The following is a 22,587-nucleotide window of genomic DNA, read 5'->3' as shown; positions in this document are numbered from 1 at the left end:
TTCTGCTGCCACCACAAGGCTCGGCCGTCTTCCCTGTCCAGTGACACCGCGGAGATCAAGCACCCTCGGGGAGCACACCATCATCTCCCCCCCCCCCCCTCAGGCTTCTGGAAACAGCGGGACCAGGCCTCTGTGCACCCTGCCTGTTGCCTGGGCCACAGCAAGACTAGTTATAAATGACGGCGACGGGCAACGAACTCAAGACCACGGGCCGTCGCAGGGTGGCAAGCACTGAGCCAGGGAGCTGAGGACCGCTGAGTCCACTGGCAAGCCGCTGCCTCAGTCGCCACGTCGCAAGTGGACGCTACACCACTCCCCGTCCTGCGCCATCCTCAGACTGTCTCGTCCGCTCACCCCCTCCCACCCCACGCCCCGGCCCCTTTCACAATCGGGAGGGGCAGGCAGCATCGTGGCCCAGTGATGCTCTCCGCAGTGTTAAAACACAGGACATGAAACGGACACCCCTAGCCCCTCGCAGTTAGGGGACGAGACGCGTGCTTGCTTCCTGGTCTTGCTCGGAGTCCACAGCCCTGCTCTGGGGGCCCAGGACCTCGCATGCCGCACACCTGCCCTCTCCTTTTCCTGTGTATTCTCTCTTCCCTGCCTCGGGCTCACCACCTCCCAGCCCCCAGGCTGGGGCGCACTCAGAGCCCACACCCCAGTGCCCCCAGGAGCAGAGCTGTATCTCTGGGTGGGGAGGGGGAGTGTGTGGGCTGCAAACACAGGCCATGTCCCCAGCAGACCAAGGAGCTTAAGTAACGCTGGCTTTGCAGGACACAGGCGTGGGGTCTGGTCCAGTCCCCTAATCCGCGCATCTGCAGGGGGAGGAGCAGGCACGCCTGTCTCTCACGGCCTCTGCTCCCTCTGCGTCAGTGGAGGAGCTGAGTGAACCATGCAGATGGCCGCCAGCCTCACCTGCACCGTGCAGACGCTGTGGGTGGTCCTGCTCAGGACCCCACATGGATCCTGGCAGGCAGGAACCACAGCTGGGGGCCTGGAGGGAGAGCCCAGGGCATGGGTAAAACCATGAGCTCCTGCAGCTGCACTGGCAGGCTGAGTGCCACCCCCTTGCCTGTGGGATTCCTGTGGACAAGTCAGGAAACGCTCCCCTGCCCGTGCCTCAGTTTCTCCAAGTATGGACGGAGGCTCATCATACACAGTCTCACTTATGCACAGGCTGTCCTGGGCGGGCCCTAGGTCTTGCTAAGCACGCACTGTTAGCCCTCAGGGGAGGCTGCTGGCTGCAGATTCACAGTCAAGTGAGCACCGAGCTCCCCCCCCCCCCAGCCTTTGATCTAATCTCACTGAAAAAGAAGCGCCAGCCTCAGGCTGTATTCTGCGCCCTGGGTCCCTTATAGCCTGGGGTGTCCAAGGCAGGCTCCTCTGCAGCCTCCCAGACACCCCATGATGCTGAATCCCCGGAGTTCTTCCCCCTTCTCAGCCGATGACCTTGTCCCTGCTTACTACCCTCCCCCTCCCCCTTGCCAGTCTTGGCCTTGGAATAGTTTGAAGAAGACCCTAACCCCAATCGAACCCACCGTGCCACGGAATCCAGGCCACACCTGAGCAGCCAGGGCAAATGACCCCTTAGGTGCACCCTTGGTTCACACCAGACCCCTCCAGGCTAAAGCCTCCCTACCAAGCTCGTGTTCCTGTGCCCAGGTGGCCAGTGGGCACCTCTCCTCGCTGCCCACGGAGGTCCAAACATACATTTCATAAGGAAAATTGCACTCACCCCCGGCTCCGGCGCCCGCCAGCACCTGTCGCACACACTCCTCTTGGGATGGCAGGGCCTGCAGGCCCCTCCCCTGAGGCCGCCCCTCCATTGTTACTGGGTCTTAAGCCTGTTTGCCTTGAGACAAAGACTTCAGTCTGCCTATTTCCCCTGTTCTCTTGAATGGCCAGTTTCCCCCCACCGCGTCTGTGAATCACTTCCGTTGGTGGATAACTATGCATTAACATAGCTCTTCTCCTGAGCTCCAGGGGTGGGCATTGTGCTGCAGGGGGTTAAGCCACCAGCATCCGCTATCAGAATGAACACCTGCTGGGAGTCCTGGCTGCTTCCAATCCAGCTCCTTGCTAATGCACCTGGAAAAGCAGTGGACAACGGCCCAGATGCTTGGGTCCCTGGCACCCATGTGGGAGACCCAGATGGGGAGTTCCTGGCTCCTGGCTTCAGCCTGGCCCAGGCCATTTGGGAAGAAAGAGGTGCCTTCCAAGAGACTTAGAAAGAGTGGCTTGGGTGGCAGGAGACCCCAGTGGCTATTAAATTAAAGAAGCCCATCAGGCAGGTCAAGTGGGATTTAAAATAATGAAGACTGCTCAACAGGCATGCAGAGACGAAGAGAAAGGGTCGCCATCGCTGTCGCGTGGCTGGGGTGACACGGACAACACACTTGTCCCCCCACAGTTCTACGTTAAAACCAAACAAGCTGCTAAACTCCAGGTGCATGTCTACAGTCACGTGGTAGGGCCCACCTATCACCCGGACAAAGCTAACAACACGTTACACCTCCTGTCTTGGGCCCTGGCTTTGGTCTGACTGCACATGCCAGAGGAAAGGTGACATCTGTAGGAGAGGAGGAGAGGGAGAGAGGGGGAGAGGGGGAGAGGGGGAGAGGGGGAGGGGGAGAGGAAGAGAGGGGGAGAGGGGGAGAGGGGGAGGGGGAGAGGAAGAGAGGGGGAGGGGGAGAGGGGGAGAGGGAGAGAGGGAGAGGGGGGAGAGGGGGAGACAGAGGAGTGGCCCATGCGTGCCCATCACTCGGCTGGCTGTCATCTTGCTAGTGCAACAGTGTGGCCCCAGGGGATTCATTCCCACACGCCGCTGAGGGAAGGCGTTGGGGCACCATTAGGCCCATGGTCATCTATATAGCACAGTGAGCTTCTTGCGTGTGTAATGACCCACCAATTTGGATTTTTGTTTGTTTTTAGATTTATTTACTTATTTGAAAGTCAGAGTTACACAGAGAGAAGGAGAGGCAGAGAGAAAGGTCGGTCTTGCATCTGCTGGTTCACTCCCCAATTGGCCATAACAGCCGGAGCTACAACGCAGAGCCAGGAGTTTCTTCCGGGTCTCCCATGCGGGTGCAGGGGCCCAAGGGCCTGGGCCATCTTCCACTGCCCTCCCAGGCCATTAGCAGAGAGCTGGATTGGAAGTGGAGCAGCCGGGTCTCGAACCGGCGCCCATATGAGATGCCGGAACTGCAGGAGGCAGCTTTACCTGGTATGCCACAGCGCTGGCCCCTTGGGTCATTTTTTAACAATACGTCGATTTGCAGTGTATCTAAGGGAGCAGTTTATGACCTTAAAATTTAAAAAATCATCTAATTTCTAAAAAAAAAAAAAAAAAACCCATCCATAGAAAATCATAGTTCTTAGCCTTAGTAGGCAATAGGCATGATCAGGTGACCTGGATAAAAACGCAGCGCTGGGCCCTGGCTGAGCAGGCGCGGGGTGGAAGCCGCACATTTGCGTTTGTAATGACTGCCCTGGTCACGCCTGACGTGGAAGGTCACGCTTCATGGGAAACCCTGAAGTTCCACTCTGCTCACAGACAAGAAGCGGAAAGTAAACACTGACCTCCATATTGACAGTTCCTTCCCTAGAACTAACCATTTAACAAACGGAGTTTCTGAACCGTATTTCCCCACAAGAGAGCATTTCAGCTCTAACCCATTCCTTACTCTTAGAATGTTTTTGTGACCTTGACAGTGTAATCCTAAATATTAGCTCTCAGTGCTCTGAGAGAACTAAAAATGGTATAGGAAGTCAAAAGTAGACTCAAGCAAATGCAAATAGTGTGAGGGTATTTGTCACAATTTAAAGCGATGTCCAAAATACGGATTTGCCACGAGCCATGCTCTCTGTTACAGCATCCTCTGGAAATGAGGACGGAGCACGTCCCCCCCAGGCTCCCACCTCCGTCAAGTACGTGCCCAGATTTAGATTAATTTGAATAGACCCCAAAACACAATGGAAGCATTCCTCACACTTACACTCAGATGACCTGGACTAAGAGAAGGTTTGAACATTCTGCAGTGTGAGATTTTTATTTTGGAAAGAAATCAAAACACAACAACAGAAGACTACAAAGCCAGAAAATTAGGAAGACTATTGTCACAATTTTATTGTTATAAGCATGGCAAAAAAAAAAAAAAAGGATTTCTAAAAACTCAACACCATTTATCCTGGACAAGGGCAGCACAGGGCGGCCAGTCAGAAGCACGAGGCTGGAACCAGCTCTCCCATGCGCCAGCCACAACGCTCTGCCAGCACCCCCATCCAGGCCCACGGCCCTGAGACACGCACACACTCACACACTGAACCACGGCCCGCGGAGCAGAGCCCCGGTGCTCAGCTTCCTCTCCCCACTGCGCTCACTCCCACCCACTGAACTCCAAACTCAGATTCAGCATCTGCCGCTACACACGTAAAAGTGACAGCCTACAAGGTTCACATTGGTTCTAGATATAAAGGGCAAAGCATTGATAGTATAAAAAATTATATATGTAAAAGCACAATGACAAACACAAAGTTTAAACACAGAGTGTTTGTTCTCTACATCTTAGTAAAACTTGACACATTCAGTATGAACTTAACCTTTTCCACTGGGATAATAATGCAGTCTCTAAATATTGGCTATATACACTGGAAGCATTGATGAAGACACTCTCACCCCAAAGTGAGAAATGCTCGCCATTAATAATGTTAACGCAATGTGGAGGGATGGCTGGTACACCTGCAGAGGTGGGACCACACCCTGGTCCCACAGAGGACTTGAGTCTCAGAGTCTTGGCAAATGTATATCTACCAAATCCATCTTTCATAAATCTTACGTTGAAGTCACATGGATGTGGGACAGATGAACTAATCACGAGCTGTTTGCTTACTGTGAAACTGTAATTCATTCCAAGAACAAGCTGTAATTACTTGTCCCTAAAATCCATCCCTTATTTAAATGTCATGTAGCTGATTCGCACAGTGGATTCTTTCCAAAATGCTCCACATTCCTACAGCCATCCCTTCTCCCTAACGGTTCCTCCTCCGGACAGTCTACCCTTTTGGCTCACAAAAGTTAAACTGAAGACGTTTCTGCCTTATGCCATGAAGACAAAAGTTGTACGGATCAGGCACAAGTTGGGTGGAGGGCCTGCTGGCAGGAGGCTGCACACGCCCAGAGCTTACACTGCCGCGGCTTCCCGTCAGCCCCCGCTTAGAGTCCACGATGGAGCCACGCGGGAGTGCTCAGAGAGGATTCACGACAAAGGGCCCACGCCAAGATCTTAGGTGGCTTTATTTGTGACTCTAGAATCAGGCAAAGGCAGTGAGTGTTCTGATGGGCTGCGCAGACAGAGGAAGGCTGAAAAAAAAAGCAGAAGCTAAACAGAACGGGGATTGGTCATTTCAGAGTTACACTCTTTTTCGAGCAGGGACAGGAGACAGAATGACAGAAAAATAACTGACTGGTTAAAATCAGATTACTCAGAGCTGTTTTCTGTGACGACTGAAGCTGGGGAACTTCACAGTCACGCCCATCGAAACTGGTGCAGTTGGGGAGTTTTGGCTGCTACCTTTTTCTTTCCTGATTTCTTGGAAGGTTGGACAGCAAGGTAGCTTCGGCTCACCTGGAATGTCAGCATGAGTGACTCCATTTTGATTTTCAGTTTGGTCTGTCGGGGCCTAGTGCAGCAGTCTAGTCCTAACAACGCCTGCCTGCAATTTTTATTTAACAGCACCTGAAATCCAAGTGTGAACGGCCAGCCTATTAAATAACAACCCTGCGGTTACACACTCACCTGGGTGAAGTTTATACGCCTGCCTGGAGACATTTAAAACTTTAAAAGACCCATTCATTCGGCAGTGCCCTGGTATTAGAATTCATATGTAGAAACGGCCACTCTTTGAAAGCCACTTGAGGAAACTGCTGTACCTCAGGAACACGCATTAGGAAGCCGACGGTAGCTCACCGGCACCAGTGCTCTGTTAGGTCCAGTTGGTCCCTATGTCTCGTGTTCCTGCCCAGCTAACCAGAGAGCTACCGTGACTGTAACTACACAGCACAGGACACACCTGGACACTGCTGACTCCATGGACTCTGAATGCAACACCAGGAACAGAACGAGAAAAGAGAATGATGCGGGTGTCAAGCAGTGTTTTGCGATTTGTAGTATAAAAGGCAGTTGGGCTTAGTATTACAGTAAACCAGTATCATTTATGTAAAAAAACATGATTTTGAGAACATTCTAGAGATCCAAAGTGAACTAGAAGGCAAGGCAAGAAAACAGCAGTAATGTCTGAGTTTTGCAAATACCATATCCAGGGGCTGGCGCTGTGGCGTAGTGGTTAAAGCCGTCGTTTGCAATGCCAGCATCCCATATGGGTGCCAGTTCTAGTCCCAGTTGCTCTACTTCTGATCCATCTCTCGGCTATGGCCTGGAAAAGCAGAAGATGGCTCAAGCCCTTGGGCCCCTGCTCCTGCATGGGAGACCCAGAAGCCCCTGGCTTCTGGCTTTGGATCAGCGCAGCTCCAGCCAACGTGGCCATCTGGGGAGTGAACCAGCAAATGGAAGATTCTCTCTCTCTCTCTGCCTCTCTAGTAAATCTTTTTAAAAAAATACCATATCTATCAACATTTCCAGTGGTGAATGATTATGAAAATGTGATTTCCTGATAGAGGAATAAATTTTGCTATCTTTTGGCAGAAAAGATTAAACTTTGTCTTCCCCTTCAATCAGTTCTTTCCTTAAATATTAGGTCTGCACACAGTGCCCGTATCACTGAGCAGGAGAATATGAGAAAGTACATACTGTTTATTTCTTTGTTACACAAAGAAAATTCACCGTGGTCCAAGCCCTGCTCCTCCGCCCACACCAGCAGCGGGGCCGCTACGCGTCCAGCTCGGGGTCCAGCTCTTCCACTTTGATGACGACGTCGGGAGCCAGCGCGGCGGCGCCAGCCTGCTGGCTCTCGGCCTCGGCCTCAGACAGCACCTCCTCCTTTATCCTCACAGGCTTGCTGCCCGCCTCCTCCTCGTCGTCCGAAGACTCATCCAGCTCCCACTCGTCATCGATGTCCATTTCAAACACTCTCACGTGGCGCAGGTTCGAGCTTAACTAAAAGGAAAGGGCCGGAGAAAGAATTTCTAATGAATGGCTCAGAAATGCCTCCCACGTAAGGAAGCAGAGATCTGGAGCTGGAGGGGCGGGATTTGGTGCAGCAGTTCAGATGCTGTTTGTGGGGACCGGAGTGGTGCAGCAAGTAAAGCCGCTACCCGCAACGCTGCATCCCATGTGACATGGGGGCTGGATCAAGTCCCGGCTGCTCACTCCCGATCCAGCTGCCTGCTAACGCACCTAAGAAAACAACAGAAAATGGCCCAGGTGCTTGGGCCCCTGCACCCATGTGGGAGACCAGGATGGAGTTCCAGGCTCCTGGCTTCGGCCTAGCCCAGCCCCAGCCGTTCTGGCCACTTGGGAAGTGAACCAGCAGATGGAAGATCTCTATTTCTCTCTCTGTGTTGCTCTGCCTTTCAAATAAATAAATAGACAAATGTTAAAAAAAAAAAAAAAAAAAAAAAAAAAAGGTGCTATTTGGGACACACGTATCCCATAGCAGGGTGCCTGGGTTCAAGTCTCAGTTCTGATGCAGACTCTGCTAATATGAACGCTGGAGCCAGGAACGCCACCTGGTCTCCCGTGCGGGTGCAGGGGCACAAGTCCCTCCACTGCCTTCCAGGCATGGCAGCAGAAAGCGGAACGGCAGGCAGAGGTGCCTGGACTGGACCGGGCACTCCAACAAGGATGCCAGCGTTGTGAGGTGGCTTAGCCTGTGACAGCCCAGTACCTATCCTGCATTCTTTTTTTTTTTTTTTTTTTTTTAAGATTGTATTTGTTTATTTGAGAGGTAGAGTTACAACAGTGAGAGGGAGAGACAGAGAGAGAGGTCATCCTTCCATTGGTTCACTCCCCAGATGGCCACAACGGCCAGAGGCAAGCTGAGCTGCAGCCAGGAGCCAGGGGCTTCTTCCAGGTCTCCTATGCAGGTGCAGGGGCCCAAGCACTTGGATCATCTTCTACTGCCTTCCCAGGCCACAGCAGAGAGCTGGATCGGAAGAGGAGCAGCTGGGACTAGAACCGGCGCCCATCTGGGATGCTGGCACTGCAGGCGGAGGGGTAACCTAGTGCACCACGGCGCCAGCCCCGTGTCCTTCATTCTTGTTAGTTTGTGTTTATCTACTTGAAAGGCAGAGGAACAGGGAGGGAGATGGACTTCCCATCTGCTGACTCACTTCCCAGACACCTGGGCTGGGCCAGGACAAAGCCCAGGACACAGCTCAGTCCAGCTCGCCCACATGTGTGGCGGCGACCCAACCCCTGAGCCAGCACCTGCTGCCTCCCAGGAGGCACCAGCTGGATTGGAAGCACGGGTCGGGGACTGGCCCTTTGACACGGGATGCAGGCATCCGAGTACCAGCTCAAACCACTGCACCACAGAGCCCGACCATCGGCCTTATTCTGTAGAGAGGAATCGCCACATCCAACAGCGGGAATTTCACGAGCTTATTAAAAATCCAGAAGCATTAACTACTTTCTCCGTGAGCTTTCTCAGAATAGGAGAACTCAACAGCCAAGGTCGCTACACGGCCCACATCAGTAAAGCTGAGTCATGGTCTCCCCCGAAGGGGCTGTGTGCCGCGTCAGAGCGATGGCCCTCCTGCCGCTGCTCTTGGTGAAGACGTGCGGACACTCACCACGCAGGACACTTTCCGGAAACCATTCCCAGCGACGTACTGTGCTTTCATGCTTTCCAGTAACCGCCAGTGCTTCTCGAAATGCACGGTGCGCGTGGGGATGACGCCGCACTGCTCGTCCAGCCTGCGGGGAAACACCGAGCCCGGTCACCATCAGGGTCAAGTCCCGATCCAACTTCTCCCATCACCCCACTCCCAACACGATCCTAGCAGTCACTGTACAGGAAAGTGTGATGGGACATGCTATAAAAATCCTGCAATTCCAAAGTTGGACAGATCATCTCAGTAAGGTTTTCTGATTCCCTGTCAAGGAAAAGCAAGTAGGTACATTTTTACATCAGTTAAGGGAACTGGGTACCAAAAAACCTGTCAACCAAAGTCATCACTTAGAATTGGTTACGAGGCCGGCGCCGCGGCTCAGTAGGCTAATCCTCTGCCTTGCGGCGCCGGCACACCGGGTTCTAGTCCCGGGCGGGGCGCCGGATTCTGTCCCGGTAGCCCCTCTTCCAGGCCAGCCCTCTGCTGTGGCCAGGGAGTGCAGTGGAGGATGGCCCAAGTGCTTGGGCCCTGCACCCCATGGGAGACCAGGAGAAGCACCTGGCTCCTGCCATCGGATCAGCGCGGTGCGCCGGCCGCAGCGTGCCAGCTGTGGCGGCCATTGGAGGGTGAACCAACGGCAAAGGAAGACCTGTCTCTCTGTCTCTCTCTCTCACTGTCCACTCTGCCTGTCAAAAAAAAAAAAAAAAAGAATTGGTTACGTGCTCTCCACATGGGAGCTGAGGTCCTAATTTCAGAAAGACACTACTAAAGGCAAATCTAAAATAATTAACTCTGCCACAAACTAGGGTCAGTACTATTCTCAAAAAGACAACTGAAGGCCACCATCTGCAGCGCTGGTATGCCATACGGGTGCCGGTCTGAACCTCGGCTGCTCCACTTCTGATCCAGCTCCCAGCTACCGCACCTGGGAAAGCAGCAGAGGATGGCCCAAGTGCTTGGACCCCTGCACCCATGTGGGAGACCTGGAAGAAGCTCCTGGCTTTGTATCGGCCCAGCTCTGGCTGTTGAGGACATCTAGGGAGACCAGTATCTCACACTGGAGGACCTGGGGCTGCTATCTGGTTCCACTCCTGACTCTGGCTTGTTGCCAATGCAGACTGTGGAAAGCAGCCGCAGTCATGGCTCAAGTGAACGGGCTCCTGCCACCCACGCAGAAGACCTAGATTGAGTTCCTGGCTCCTGGCTTGGCCCCTGCCAGGCCTAGCCCAGTGCTGTTGCAGGAATTTGGGCAGCGAACCAGCACATGGGAACTGTCTCCCTCTGTTCGTCTAATACACAAAACTTTTTTTTTTTTTTCAAATAATAGACATATTTCAGCTCCACGGGTCCTGCAGTTATCCCTAATAACTAGGAAACAAACATTTTGGAATCTCTGATGCATGGTAGAAAACATTTAACTGTAGCAGAAAGAAAATTACCTTACAGAGTAACTCCCAGTGAACTGGTATTCGGCAGAATCTTCGCTGTTGTATACTAAAGACAATGGCAGCTGGACCAAGAGTCTGTCTCTTCCCTCCCGTCCTACTGTGTCTTTAAGAACCACCGTAACAGTTTCATCATCATAAAACTGCGCATCTAAACAGCTGTAGGTGCTGGAATTGAAACAAATGTTGTGATGTCAAAGATAATCAGGACTACTGAGAAAATGTATAAAGTAACATTATACTGACAATCAACAGAAAAAAATAACTTAAAAAATTAAGTACCATTCCATACAATTAACACTTAAACTACAGCATTAGCTCATACGACAAGCACAATAACTAGGGTCTTAATCAGGTAATCATGAAATCAGAAAAAAAAATCTGTGAAATATGTTCACAGTTTTAGAAAACTCTTGACAACAATAATGTTTAGATTCTAGGCTTGGGGAAGTTTCATCAACAACATCATTTATATGTACCTTGAGTAAGCCAAGTTAACTAAACTGAAAAGCAGAAATAAAATTTTACATATGAACAAAAAGATACAACAACTTCAAAGACTCTGTCATTAAAAGAAAAAGATTTTACACAAGGAGTGAGAAGATCAATCTAGGACTGGCGTCAGCAGCCTGCTGTCCTCTGGGTCAGTGAGACACAGCCTCTCACGGGTGCTGGTGGTGACAAGAACCTCACGGCAGGCCCCTGCCCCACACCCACACCGTTTTAGCAGACGGGGAGCTCGGAGTGAAGTGTCATTTATGAGACCATGCTACACCTGCTCCTGCAGGGCAACGCAGCTCTACCCAACTCAGTCAAGTCACCCTTCAGAACGCCTGTGAAGAATCCTGCCTCCTGGGTCAGAAGTGACTGTCTCCCTGTCGCCACTACTGAGGATGGCCACGTTGCTGCACATCCACCACACGTCCCTACACATGTCATCCAGACAAAATCCAAGACTCACCTTCTCCTGATTTTTTCAGTTGTGGCATACGTGAAGCTCCCAAACTTAACAGCAATCAGTCCATTACTTACAGATCTTGAAGAAAGAACAGGGGAAAGACACGCTATGGATCAACCTGGAAGGCCAAGACTCTAAATGCTTCAAAGAATACGATTGCCAGTGTTGGTGCATTTACCTCAACATCAGATCCTAGGACAGACTACCATCCCTCTCTCCAGAATACTGATAATTACTGTGGACCTTAGGTAGTTCATCCTCTTCGGTAGATAAACTAACTTGGTTTAAAATCTTATAGTGGGGGGGAGCGGGAGGAAAGGGGAGGGCCAGCACTGTGGCCAAGTGGGCTAAGCCTCCACCTGCAGCGCCGGCATCCCATAAGGGCACTGGTTTGTGTCCTGGCTGCTCCTCTTCACATCCCGCTCTCTGCCTATGGCCTGGGGAAGCAATGGGAGATGGCCCAGTGCTTGGGTGCCTGCACCCACGTGGGAGACCCAGAAGAAGCTTCTGGCTCCTGGCTTTGGATCAGCCTTGCTCCAGCCGTTGTGGCCATTTGAGGAGTAAACCAGCAGATGGAAGACTCTTCTCTGTCTCCCTCTCTCTGTAATTCTGCCTCTCAAATAAATAAATAATATCTTTTTTTTTAAAGATTTATTTTATTTATTTGAGAGGCAGAGTTACAGAGAGAGAGGTAGAGACAGAGAGAAAGTTCTTCCATCCACTGGTTCACTTCCCAGAAGACCACAATGGCCGCAGCTGCGCCGATCCAAAGTCAGGAGCCAGGATCTTCTTCCAGGTCTCCCACATGGGTGCAGGGGCCCAAGCACTTGGGCCATCTTCTACAGCTATCCCACACCATAGCAGAGAGCTGGACCAGAAGAGGAGCAGCAGGGACTAGAACCAGCACTCATATGGGAGGCCTGTGCTTCAGGCCAGAGCTTTAACCCGCTACGCCACAGCGCTGGTCCCCAAGAAATAAAATCTTAAAAACAAATCTTGCAGTTGAGGCTGAAACTGTGGCTCAGAATGTTAGGCACTGCTTCTGATCCAGGTCCCTGCTAACGCGCCTGGGAGAGCAGCAGCTGATGACCCAAGTACTTGGGCCCCTGATGATCACGTAGGAGACCAGGATGGAGTTCCTGGCTCCTGGCTTCAGTCTGGCCCAGACTGGGCTGTTGTGGCCCTTCGAGGAGTGAACCAGTGGATAGAAGAGCCCTCTTTCCCCACCCTCTCTTCCTTCCTTCTTCTCAACTTCTGTCAGGTCACCTTTCAAACAAAAAAAGAAAAATCTCAGGGGCTGGTGGTGTGGCGGAGCGCGTAACGCTGCAGCCTGCAACTCTGGCATCCCACACAGGTGCCAACTTGGGTTCCAGCTGCTCCATTTCCAATCCAGCTCCCTGCTAATGGCCTGGGAAAAGCAGCGCAAGATAGCCCAAGTGCTTGGGCCTCTGCCGCCCACGTGGGAGACCTGGATGAAGCTCCTGGCTCTTGGCTTTGGTCTGGCTCAGCCCCGGCTGTTGCAGCCATCTGGAGAGTGAACCAATGGATGGCAGATCTCTCTCTCTCTCTCTGGTCTCTTCCTCTCTCTCCATAACTGTTTCAAATAAATAAATAAATATCTCTTTAAAAAGAAAAGAGAAATCTTAACAGTCAACAAAGTAGCAAGAGACCTTCATTAGACACTTAGAAGTACCAAATTCTTTCTCTTGGCTCTGTCTTGGTCTCCAAATTTTTAAATTTAAATATACATTCAAAGTTAAAACCACTTAAGATACTAATGCTGAATATGATTTATCTTTTAGAACTTACACTTCGGATTCTCAAAACAAGGATCTGTAGCCAAGGCCCTTGTTTTATGAAAGGTGTATTTAACCCAAGGTACACCTGCCTGTGAGGAACCCCACTAAGAAGTTAAAACAAGTCCACGGGGGTTGGTGCTGTGGCACAGCAGCTGAAGCTGTCACCCGCGGGGCTGCACCCCACTGAGCGCCAGTCCATACCCCAGCTGTTCCACTTCAGATCCAGCTCCTGCTAACCCGCCTGAGAAAGCAGCAGCAGATAGAGATCAACTGTGGGGACCCCTGCCTCCCAAGTGGGAGACAGACGGGTCCTAGCGTCAACATGGCCCGGCCCTGGTCGTTGTGGCCACCTGGAGAGGGAACCAGCAGATGGAAAACTTCTATCTGACTCTCCCTTTCTCTCTGCAACTCTGCCTTTCAAGTAAATCAATCAATCTTAAAAAAAAGTTTATGAGCTATGATAAAATGTTGGGTTTTCTGCTGTCGTTTTTTTTTCCTAAGAAAACAAAATATACAATAGCTGCACACCAACAAAAAATTTAAGAAATCTACACTAGAAAGGAATCATGCAGCTACCTAACTCAGTGCTATCGTGTTGATATGAAATCAAAGACTGAGCGGGGCGGGTATTGTGGCATTAGTAGGCTGAGCCTCCGCCCGCAGCACCGGCATCCCATAAGGGCACGGGTTCAAGTCCCAACTGGTCCTCTTCTCATCCAGCTCTCTGCTTATGGCCTGGGAAAGCAGTGGAAGATGGCCCAAGGGCCTGGGCCCCTGCATCCGCACGGGAAGAGCTCCTGGCTCCTGGTTTCATATTGGCTCAGCTGTAGCTGTTGCAGCCATTTGGGGAGTGAACCAGTGGATGGAAGACCTCTCTCTCTCTCTGTAACTCTACCTTTTAAATAAATAAGTAATCTTAAAAAAAAAAAAAAAAAAAAAAAAAAAAAAGACCGAGAACAGTAAATGATACATTAAACAGCAACTATAACGTCACAAGGTGGCTTAATTAAAATCTGAAGTGTTGAGAAGGAAGCACTAATAAGCTTTATTAGCAAAAAGTAATACAATCTTATCTCTGATTCAAACATCAGATTGATACTTACTGGGAAATATCAGTATGTCTCCTTAAGATGCACATTTTATAAAGTGAATCTTCTAAAATAGTAAAAAGAAGATAATGCAGATTTGAAGTTTTATTATTCCACCTGAGGGTGAACAAATTTAACGTTACAACACGGTATTTAGCTCTTGCTGCTTGGAACAAAATCGTGCTGTTCACAAAAGATAGGCAAGGAATGCACTTACAGAAAAGGGAATTTGAACAATCTACGAGCACAATCCTCACTAAAAGAAGAAGGAAAAAAAGTGAGAAAAATTGTTAAACTGGCTGCTGAATTCTACCACCCAGCGGTAAAGAGAATTACCTCCTAGCATCTCTGTATAATGGGATGCAGATGGCTTGATTCATTGATTTTCCAATTACGTCCTGTATGAGATAGATTGGAGCGTAGTTAGAGCGCTTCTGTGCAGACCCGCAGGAAGCGACTGGCCGTCACAGCGCAAGCACAGCAGAACCCACTCTTCATCACCGCACTCCGTGCTCCGAACACTGAGTGACAGCTCTAACGAGAAGATTCTCAGTCGACAAGGCCCTTGGAGCTAAGCACATGGGACGTTAGGGGCCATCTCCTCTGACCCCACAACACCACTCACCTGCACCCTTCCATTCCCTCGCTCGGGAGGAAAAAGGAGACTCAGCTCTGAAACTGAGACCAGACCCCTTATAAGGAGTTTGTTCTGGAAGCAAAGAAAATGCTAACATGCCAACACCTCCTGCAATCTTGCAGTCTTTTTAAAATTCATGTAAGAAACTAACAAGATGCCTTATCAGATTGAGACATACGAAACTGCCATTTTTGTCCAAGGGTTGAGTATCAGGACTTCCATCTTGTTCATCCTAATGACTGTGATCACTCAGAGATATTTTTGCTCCTACACAGAGACATGCATTTCTTTCAAACTTACAGCTGGCTTTTGCAAACACTGGTCAATGATGTTCTCCATCCGCCTTTTCACAAAATGCAATGATTTTCGAGGGTAATAAGGAAACAGCAAAGGACTTTCTGGTTTCAAACAAAAACAGAAAGAAAAAAAAAGAACTGTAGCGAACTGCTGATGAGGGGAGGACAACACGCTGCCTGCTGGAGCCAGCCTGCAGGTTACCCAGGGTGGACTCCTCACTGGCCGCTTCATTCTACTTTCACATACCTCCTCCAAAACCATGGCCACCCCCGACTGACAACCCACTAGCAATCCCCACGCTAGGCGCAAGCTTGGTCCAACCAAAATCCAACAACACTACTTGTGCTGGCTCTTAAGAAAGGGCTGTTGGGGCTGGCGCTGTGGTATAGCAGGTAAAGCCACTGCCTGCAGTGCCAGCATCCCGTATGGGCATGGGCACCGGCTCAAGTCCTGGCTGCTCTGTTTCTGATCCAGCTTTCTGCTGTGGCCTGGGAAAACAGTGGAAAACGGCCGAGATCCTGGGGCCCCTGCACCCGTGTGGGAGACCTGGAGGATGCTCCTGGCTTCGGATCACTGCAGCTCCGGCCATTGCAGCCAACTGGGGAATGAACCAGAGGATGGAAGGCCTCTCTCTCTCCCTCTGCCTCTCCTTCTCTCTCTGTGTAACTCTGACGTTCAAATAAATAAATAAATAAATGAAAAGAAAGAAAGAAGGGAGGGAGGGAGGACTGTTGGGAACTCTAAGCTATATAAAGTTCAACAAAGTTCAAAATTCTCATGCTGACACATGGGATGACCATGGCAGTCCAGTGTTGTTTCAGAACCATATGATTCTAGAAAACAAGAGACAAGAAACGACTCTGTGCGAATCTTGTCACTGTTTAAAAGACGACTTTATCAGGGGCCTGCATTTGGTGTGGTGGTTAAGCTGCAGCTAGGGATGCGGTCCCACACTGCTGTGCCTGAGTTCAAGTCCTGGTCCAATTCCAGCTTCCTGCTAATGCTGACGCTGGGAGACAGTGGGGCTGACTCAGTACTCGGGTCCCTGCCACCCATAAGGAAGACATGGTTTTTTGAGTTTTGGGTTCCAGCTTTGCCCTGCCCAGTCTCAGCCACTCTGGGAATATGAGTGAATGCAGAGCTCTCTCTTTCTGCCTTTCTTTGAAAACGCAAAGCAAAACAAGATAGACTGACAGAGAAGCAGCGGAGCAGCCAGAACTGTACTGGCACACAGATATGGGCTACAGGCATCGCAAGTGGTGGCGTAACCCCCTGAACCATGACGCTGGTCCCTCTCTCTGACTTTCAAATAAATAATTTTTTTAAAATGCTACTTTGTCAGTAGAAAGCAAGATATACTTTAGCATTTACTGACTCCCCGCTCTGCTAGGTTCTTTGTATGTGTTATTTCTATTGCTAAGGACAGCTGTGTGAACCAAACATCATACTGTCTAATTTATGGATTAAAAAAAAAAATGGCTTAGTAGATTTATACAGGCGGCCAGCATGCAGATGCCCCAGCATCCAATCTACGACTCAAACCCGAGCCTGACTGCAGCTCACCCTGTCCCACAGTGCTCCCCAGGCCGACGCTGCACTCGGCAGCCCAGGTCCCAGCTGTGCTGGACACAGTGACTTCAACTGTGCTAACACTTTAAGCTCCCAAGAGGTGACAGATGCTGTGGTATCACAGACATTTGATCCTTGTCCCCAGTTCCTGAAACAGAACTCCTACAGGCCCTGGAACTCCGAGTGCTAGTGTGATAGGAGTGCTTTTGTTTTAAGGAAGCCACACTTGGCAGGCCCCCACACAGCCTCAAGAAGGGGGCTGGTCCCGGAGAGCCGAGCCCTGCTTAGAGGCTTGGGACCTGCAGCTCACTTCCCACCGGCCAACGATTTAATCACCCACCCCAGAGTCAAGAAGCCCTCATCCCTGAAAACAGTGGGGCCGGAGAGCTTCCCGGTGGTGAACACACCCGGTGGGTGGGTGAGTGCTAGGACCACAGCAGCTCAGCACCTCTCCCTCTGTACCTTGTCCTTCCTGCCTGCCTGCCTCCCGGTTAGCTAGTCCTGAGTTGTGTGCTTTATGATACACCAGTAAAAATAAGTAACACGTTTCACTGGGTTTTGTGAGCCATTCCAGCGTCATGCAACCCGAAGGGACGGAGCACTGTGGGAACCTGACCTAGTAGCTATGAACAGATGGTGGGATAACCTGTGACCTGACGCGGGGTCACATGTGGAGCCTGGGGTAACCCTGGGGAGTGCCAGCATTTTACACAATTGTAGGTCACCCTGTTGGTGTCGAGAGGTTAAAAAAAAAATTCATTTTGGTGCCAGCACAATATCGAGTGTTTTCTACCTAGCATCATGTCACATACTGTTATTTTGCTGTTTCTCTAATCAAATAAAATGGGCACATAAAAATCAGGCTACAGAATTTGGATCAGTATTCGGCCAAGTGCTGAGCAAAACTGTGAGCTGACCTATTAAAAATCTGGTCTCAAATGAGCGTGAACACAGCCCAGGTGCCCTGGATCATGGAAGTACCTTTAAGGTGGCTGCTGTTTTGAAGAAAGTCATACCACTGGTTTCCTTCCGTGTTAGGGGGCGACACGAGATCGTCATCTTCGTCTTTCAGGTACTAGAAACACAGAATCAGAAATTTAAATTTAGTAACTAAAGAGCGAGGCCCATGCCCGACATCGTTCTATTTAGTGAGTATTGCTGTCTACTGCGAGTCTTCTGGCAGTGCATCGCTGCTGCTCTAAGCGAGGGAGACAAAACGTGATCCACGCCAAACAACTAGACACGCTGTCAGCACTAGAAGATGGTCATGCTGCAGATGAGGAGACCCCAAACTGAGTATGCACCTGAGCGAATGCTAACCTGACCGAGAGAAGGCCGCCTCACGGGTGTCAGCTGCCAGCACGCTCTCGCAGCTGTTCCTGAGTGTGGTTCGCAGACCCCAGCGTCCCTGAGATGCCATCAGGGAACCACCAGGTCAATGCCAGTTTGACAGCAATGCCTTTCTCACTGGGCTATGTTTACACTGACGGTGGGAAAACCACGGGTGCCTCCGAGGGTCAACACGGTGGCCCTGATTCATACCTGCGGTTACTGTATTGTTTTTTGCCACATATTCAGTTTCATTTGCCTTGGATGAAGCTATTAAATGATCAGTTTTATTCAATCTCCGCCTGTGAGTGCAAACTGTTAACAGCGGCGTCATGGAAGGGACACAGATACTTTTGCTGCACTCGGGTATGGTGGCTCTCCTGAGGCAAAGCACTTGTGAAACTGATTTAGCTGTGAGCAGAGCCACACGGTTTCATTTTGATTGGAAGGGAATCACATTTTCACATGAGAGAATAACTGGTAGACAAACTATGATTATTCCAACTTTAGTACTTGGCACATAGCTTCTCAAAAATGCAATGAGCTTGAAAACTTTGAGCAAAACGACTGACTATCTGCTGCCAATGCTACAATTTAAACTTTCAAGCAAAAACTAAAATTGTGGAAAACCTGGCACTTGCTCCTGCGTGCTCACGCCCCACCGCACTCAGACGTCACCGGTCAGATCAGTGCTGACGCCAGTGAGCTCCCACTTCTGCCTGCCACCAGCTGAAGGCACACGGAACTGCATAACCAGGGAGCCAGTATTCCCACAGCGGCCAGTGTATGATGCTACAAGAGACCCACTCGAAGTGCAAGGGGGAAGAAGCCACTTCAAACACTGAGGATGGACAGCTCATGGATGCGATTTTTAGATTCCACACAAACTAACCTTACACATACCATTACTTGTTGAGGTCTGGTGTACTATCGCTAGCTACAATTACCTGACTAAGCCATTACAATACTTCTCCCTTCCCAGCTACACATCTGAGTGTATATTTTCTTTATATACTCAACAAAAACAATACACATATCTCAGAATGCCTGAAGGAGATAAAAGACTTTACCTGGCATCAAAGGGATTTGCAAGAATATAAATCCCGAAGACAGTCTTCAATAAATTACTTTTGTTAAATACATTATTTTTCAATTCAGTATTTAAATAAAAATATTTAGGGGCCGGCAGCGTGGCACAGTAGGTTAATCCTCTGCCTGCAGCACCGGCATCCCATATGGGCGCTGGTTCAAGACCCGCTGCCCATCTTCCAATCCAGTTCTCTGCTATGGCCTGGGAAAGCAGTAGAAAATGGCCCAAGTCCTTGGGCCCCTGCACCTACATGGGAGACACGGAAGAAGCTCCTGGCTCCTGGCTTTGGATCAGCTCAGCTCTGGCCATTACGGCTAACTGGGGGAGTGAACCAGCGGATGGAAGACTTCTCTCTCTCTTTTCTCTCTGTAACTCTGTCTTCCACATAAATAAAATAAATAAAAAAAGAGGGTAATAAGGCAACTCAATCCACAGCTCTTACCTGACCAACTTTTTCAACGTTAAAGTATTTTCCTTTGCGATTATAAAGGTCAGGAGCCTAGAAAAAATAAATATGATTTAATTCTTAAGTCAACTCACAAAAGAAAAGGAAAAATCTTAAGCTTAAACCAAAAAAATTCATTTATTTTAAGAGTGCTGTCAGTGGCACTTTTTCGTAAGGTATACAAAAACAAATTCGATTTGTAGACTTTATGTATAAAAATCAGTACTGCTATAAAATAGTTTTAAAAAAAGTAGATGCTAAGGGCTTCCATAACACTGGAGTAATCATTTCTTATCAATACCCAGGTGTATTGTAGCCATTTTTTTAAAAACTACATTTCTTACCTCATTGAAATGTTCAGTAAGAAATTCAGCAACAAATGTAATATCTTTTTGAGTCATCTATCAACAAAAGGAATAAAAACAAATTAAAAGCAAGTTTCCAAATAGAAGAAATATGATGTAATAATACATGTGAATTTTTCACTAAGAACTAAAAGCCCGTGAAAACAGGCACAAAGCTCCTCCTAAGAAGCAGTGGTTGTGCAGCCGTGAAGAAGCGAAGTCCTGGGGTTCCAAGGATGGCACTGAGCATTCCAAATCCTCTCCCAAGCAGCGAGTCCCCCAGCCGCAGAACCGACGGCCCGAGGCTGCCTGCTCAGGGCAGGCCTTCTGCTAAGACTGCGAGCAGGGCTCCCTCTGGCAGGAGAGCTCTGAGCACGGATAAGCAGCCTTACCCTTCCGAAGGGCCAAAGTAATCGCCGCTGCACGCCTCAGTGCTGCCTCTGCTTCTCGCAATCTCTCACCCTCAAAACCGGCACACGCTGAGGTCTCTCCCCCACGATTACCATGAAAACATAGCTGGATTCAAAGCTAACGGTTCTATCCGGAAAGACCTCTTGTGAAACTACCCTGGTCTGGTACTCGTCACCTAGTACAAAAGCAGCACTCAGCCTGCTGGAGGGCCTTCCAGCCCACGCGGGCTAACGCTAATACTCTCCATCCTCTCAGTCTCAAACCCCTGACTCCGCCTCGAGGGACACTCTAGGCAGGCGCGAGGAGGAGGGGCCACAGGAATTCAATGAGAACTCTGCCCTCTTCTCTAAGATCTCCCTCCAAGGAGACTCCACTGTCATCTGTCAGAATCCCTACAGTTAGAAGGAAACAGGGGCTTACCTGAGGTCCACACAGATACTAACATCTAAGTACTTCATTTCCAGGGAAAAGGAAAGTGCATTTAAGACTTAAGGAAGTTATACCACGGAATACAAAGATGCTACATTATACAGATTTTAGAACCTCACATGAGCATGAAAATTACAAATTTAGATGGCCATACAAGGTACTGTGAAAGGTGAAAAAAACCACCACATGCAAGTTTCTTTAAAAAAAAAGAGAGGGGGAGGCGAAAGGGGGCTAAATCCACAGCCTGACCCCTACACAGGGTTCCCTCGATGACCTGAAAAGCTGAGCTCCAAGGGTGCGGCCACAAATCTGGAGAGGCCCGGCCAAGCACTACGTACCACCTTATTCAGCTCAGGAAGCACGTGGTCTTCTGTCATTCTCAGCATTGCTGCAAACAGAGAGGCATACAACTGAAGAGACACGACACACGTAGCTTCAACTACAAATATATTTCAAATACAAAATGATTTGTTGAACCAAATATTGAATTTTAAAGAGCTTCTTCTTGCCAAGAAACTTGTTTTTCTTCTAAAAACTGAAGTGTGAAGAACTTAGATTTGATTTCTATTTTCAGGTTGAAAGCTGCTAGTCTAATCACTCTAAACTATTATTTTTATTTTTTTCCTCAACCCTTTGCCACTCCACATAAACCTAACTGCTTCCTGTGCTGGGTGGTAGCCTCATTCCAACCCACAACTGTTTCTTTCCTTAGAGTCTGTAACCAGTTCCTTCCTGTGAAACCCTACAAAATCAGACCTGGCTTATTTCCCTCGGCCTTTCTGTTACATGAAGACAGCTGCACTACACCTGAGGCATGCATGCACACACTCACCAGCATGCTTTAAAAAATTCATGGAGGGGCCAGCACTGTGGCATAGTGGGTAAAGCCGCCGCCTGTGGCACCGGCATCCCATATGGGCACCGGTTCGAGACCAGGCTGCTCCACTTCCAATCTAGCTCTCTGCTATGGCCTGGGAAAGCAGTAGAAGATGGCCCAAGTCCTTGGGCCCCTGCACCCGCTTGGGAGACCTGGAAGAAGCTCCTGGCTTCAGATTGGTGTAGCTCCAGCTGTTGCAGCCAACTGGGGAGTGAACCAGTGGATGGAAGACCTCTCTCTCTCTCTGCCACTCCTCTGTGGGGAGCAACTCGGACTAGACTAAGTTACTGGAATTAAGACTTATTCTATGCATCTGCTCTCCCACAATATGGCGCTGGGAGAGGAGTAAACAGCTTCTACGCAGCTGCCTCTCGCCAACTTGAGTGATGACCTGCAGGAGCTGATCCTGCTCCTGATTGGAGGAGAGCAGCGTACTCGGCGTGTGGGTAGCAGAGTTGGGATTGGTGGAAGAGGACTATAAAGGAGGAGAGAGACAACATGCACCAGGAACATCTAAAGGGAACACCTGAGCAGCCCCCGAGAGAGCCGGCCGGCGGTGTGCCGCTCCCCCGCGGGAGTGGGGAAAGTGGCAGGGGGCACCGCCCTTCCATGGAGGTGGAAGGATGGCAGCCAACCCGGGAAGGACCAGCAGCAAACCCGGGGAGGGCCGAGCAGACAAAAGAACAGCGCAGGGTCCTGTGTCGTTCCTCCACGAAGACGGGGAGCGACACTCCTCTTTCTGTGTAACTCTGACTTTCAAGCAAAATAAATAAATCCTTAAAATTCATGGCAAGTGTTCATCATCTTTCAACTCCATTCTCCTTGAACACTCTGGATCTTCTTCATGTATGCATATCTACGTAGTTTTCTTTAGTGCCGTGCCTGACATTTTTTGCCCTTTCATAAGGTTGTCCTCCCCAGTACTATGTTTTTTGGTATTACATTCCCCTAAGACAAGATTAAATGCGTTGCGTGTGCTCATGCACACTGTCTGAACAGCCTTCTTCACTGTATTTGGCCAGTGACAAGCATGTCGGAAGTTATTTCTGCAAGTAAAGATTATTTTAGTTTTTAACTAATT

The 22,587-nt window shown here is 49.7% G+C and overlaps 1 protein-coding gene across 2 annotated transcripts in view; it reads right to left on the bottom strand.

Annotated features, from left to right (window-relative positions):
* Nucleotides 1–6,789: 6,789 nt before the first annotated feature.
* The window catches only part of ANAPC4 (anaphase promoting complex subunit 4), a 43,237-nt gene continuing 27,439 nt past the window's right edge, over nucleotides 6,790–22,587 (bottom strand). For both annotated transcript variants that reach the window (XM_008274744.4, XM_008274749.4), the window contains exons 17-28: nucleotides 20,968–21,017; nucleotides 19,790–19,846; nucleotides 19,443–19,499; nucleotides 17,563–17,656; nucleotides 15,016–15,113; nucleotides 14,415–14,476; nucleotides 14,296–14,334; nucleotides 14,094–14,195; nucleotides 11,195–11,269; nucleotides 10,228–10,401; nucleotides 8,750–8,873; nucleotides 6,790–7,112 (exon numbers count right to left, since the gene is read on the bottom strand). In XM_008274744.4, the coding sequence (XP_008272966.1) occupies nucleotides 6,885–7,112; nucleotides 8,750–8,873; nucleotides 10,228–10,401; nucleotides 11,195–11,269; nucleotides 14,094–14,195; nucleotides 14,296–14,334; nucleotides 14,415–14,476; nucleotides 15,016–15,113; nucleotides 17,563–17,656; nucleotides 19,443–19,499; nucleotides 19,790–19,846; nucleotides 20,968–21,017 (1,160 nt within the window). In that variant the 3' untranslated portion in view covers nucleotides 6,790–6,884. The remainder of the gene's footprint in view (nucleotides 7,113–8,749; nucleotides 8,874–10,227; nucleotides 10,402–11,194; nucleotides 11,270–14,093; nucleotides 14,196–14,295; nucleotides 14,335–14,414; nucleotides 14,477–15,015; nucleotides 15,114–17,562; nucleotides 17,657–19,442; nucleotides 19,500–19,789; nucleotides 19,847–20,967; nucleotides 21,018–22,587) is intronic.

Source organism: Oryctolagus cuniculus, chromosome 2 (assembly GCF_964237555.1).
Source record: "Oryctolagus cuniculus chromosome 2, mOryCun1.1, whole genome shotgun sequence".
Lineage (NCBI taxonomy): Eukaryota > Metazoa > Chordata > Mammalia > Lagomorpha > Leporidae > Oryctolagus > Oryctolagus cuniculus.
Note: the sequence above shows the minus strand (reverse complement) of the source record. Positions and strands in the feature narration are given on the sequence as shown.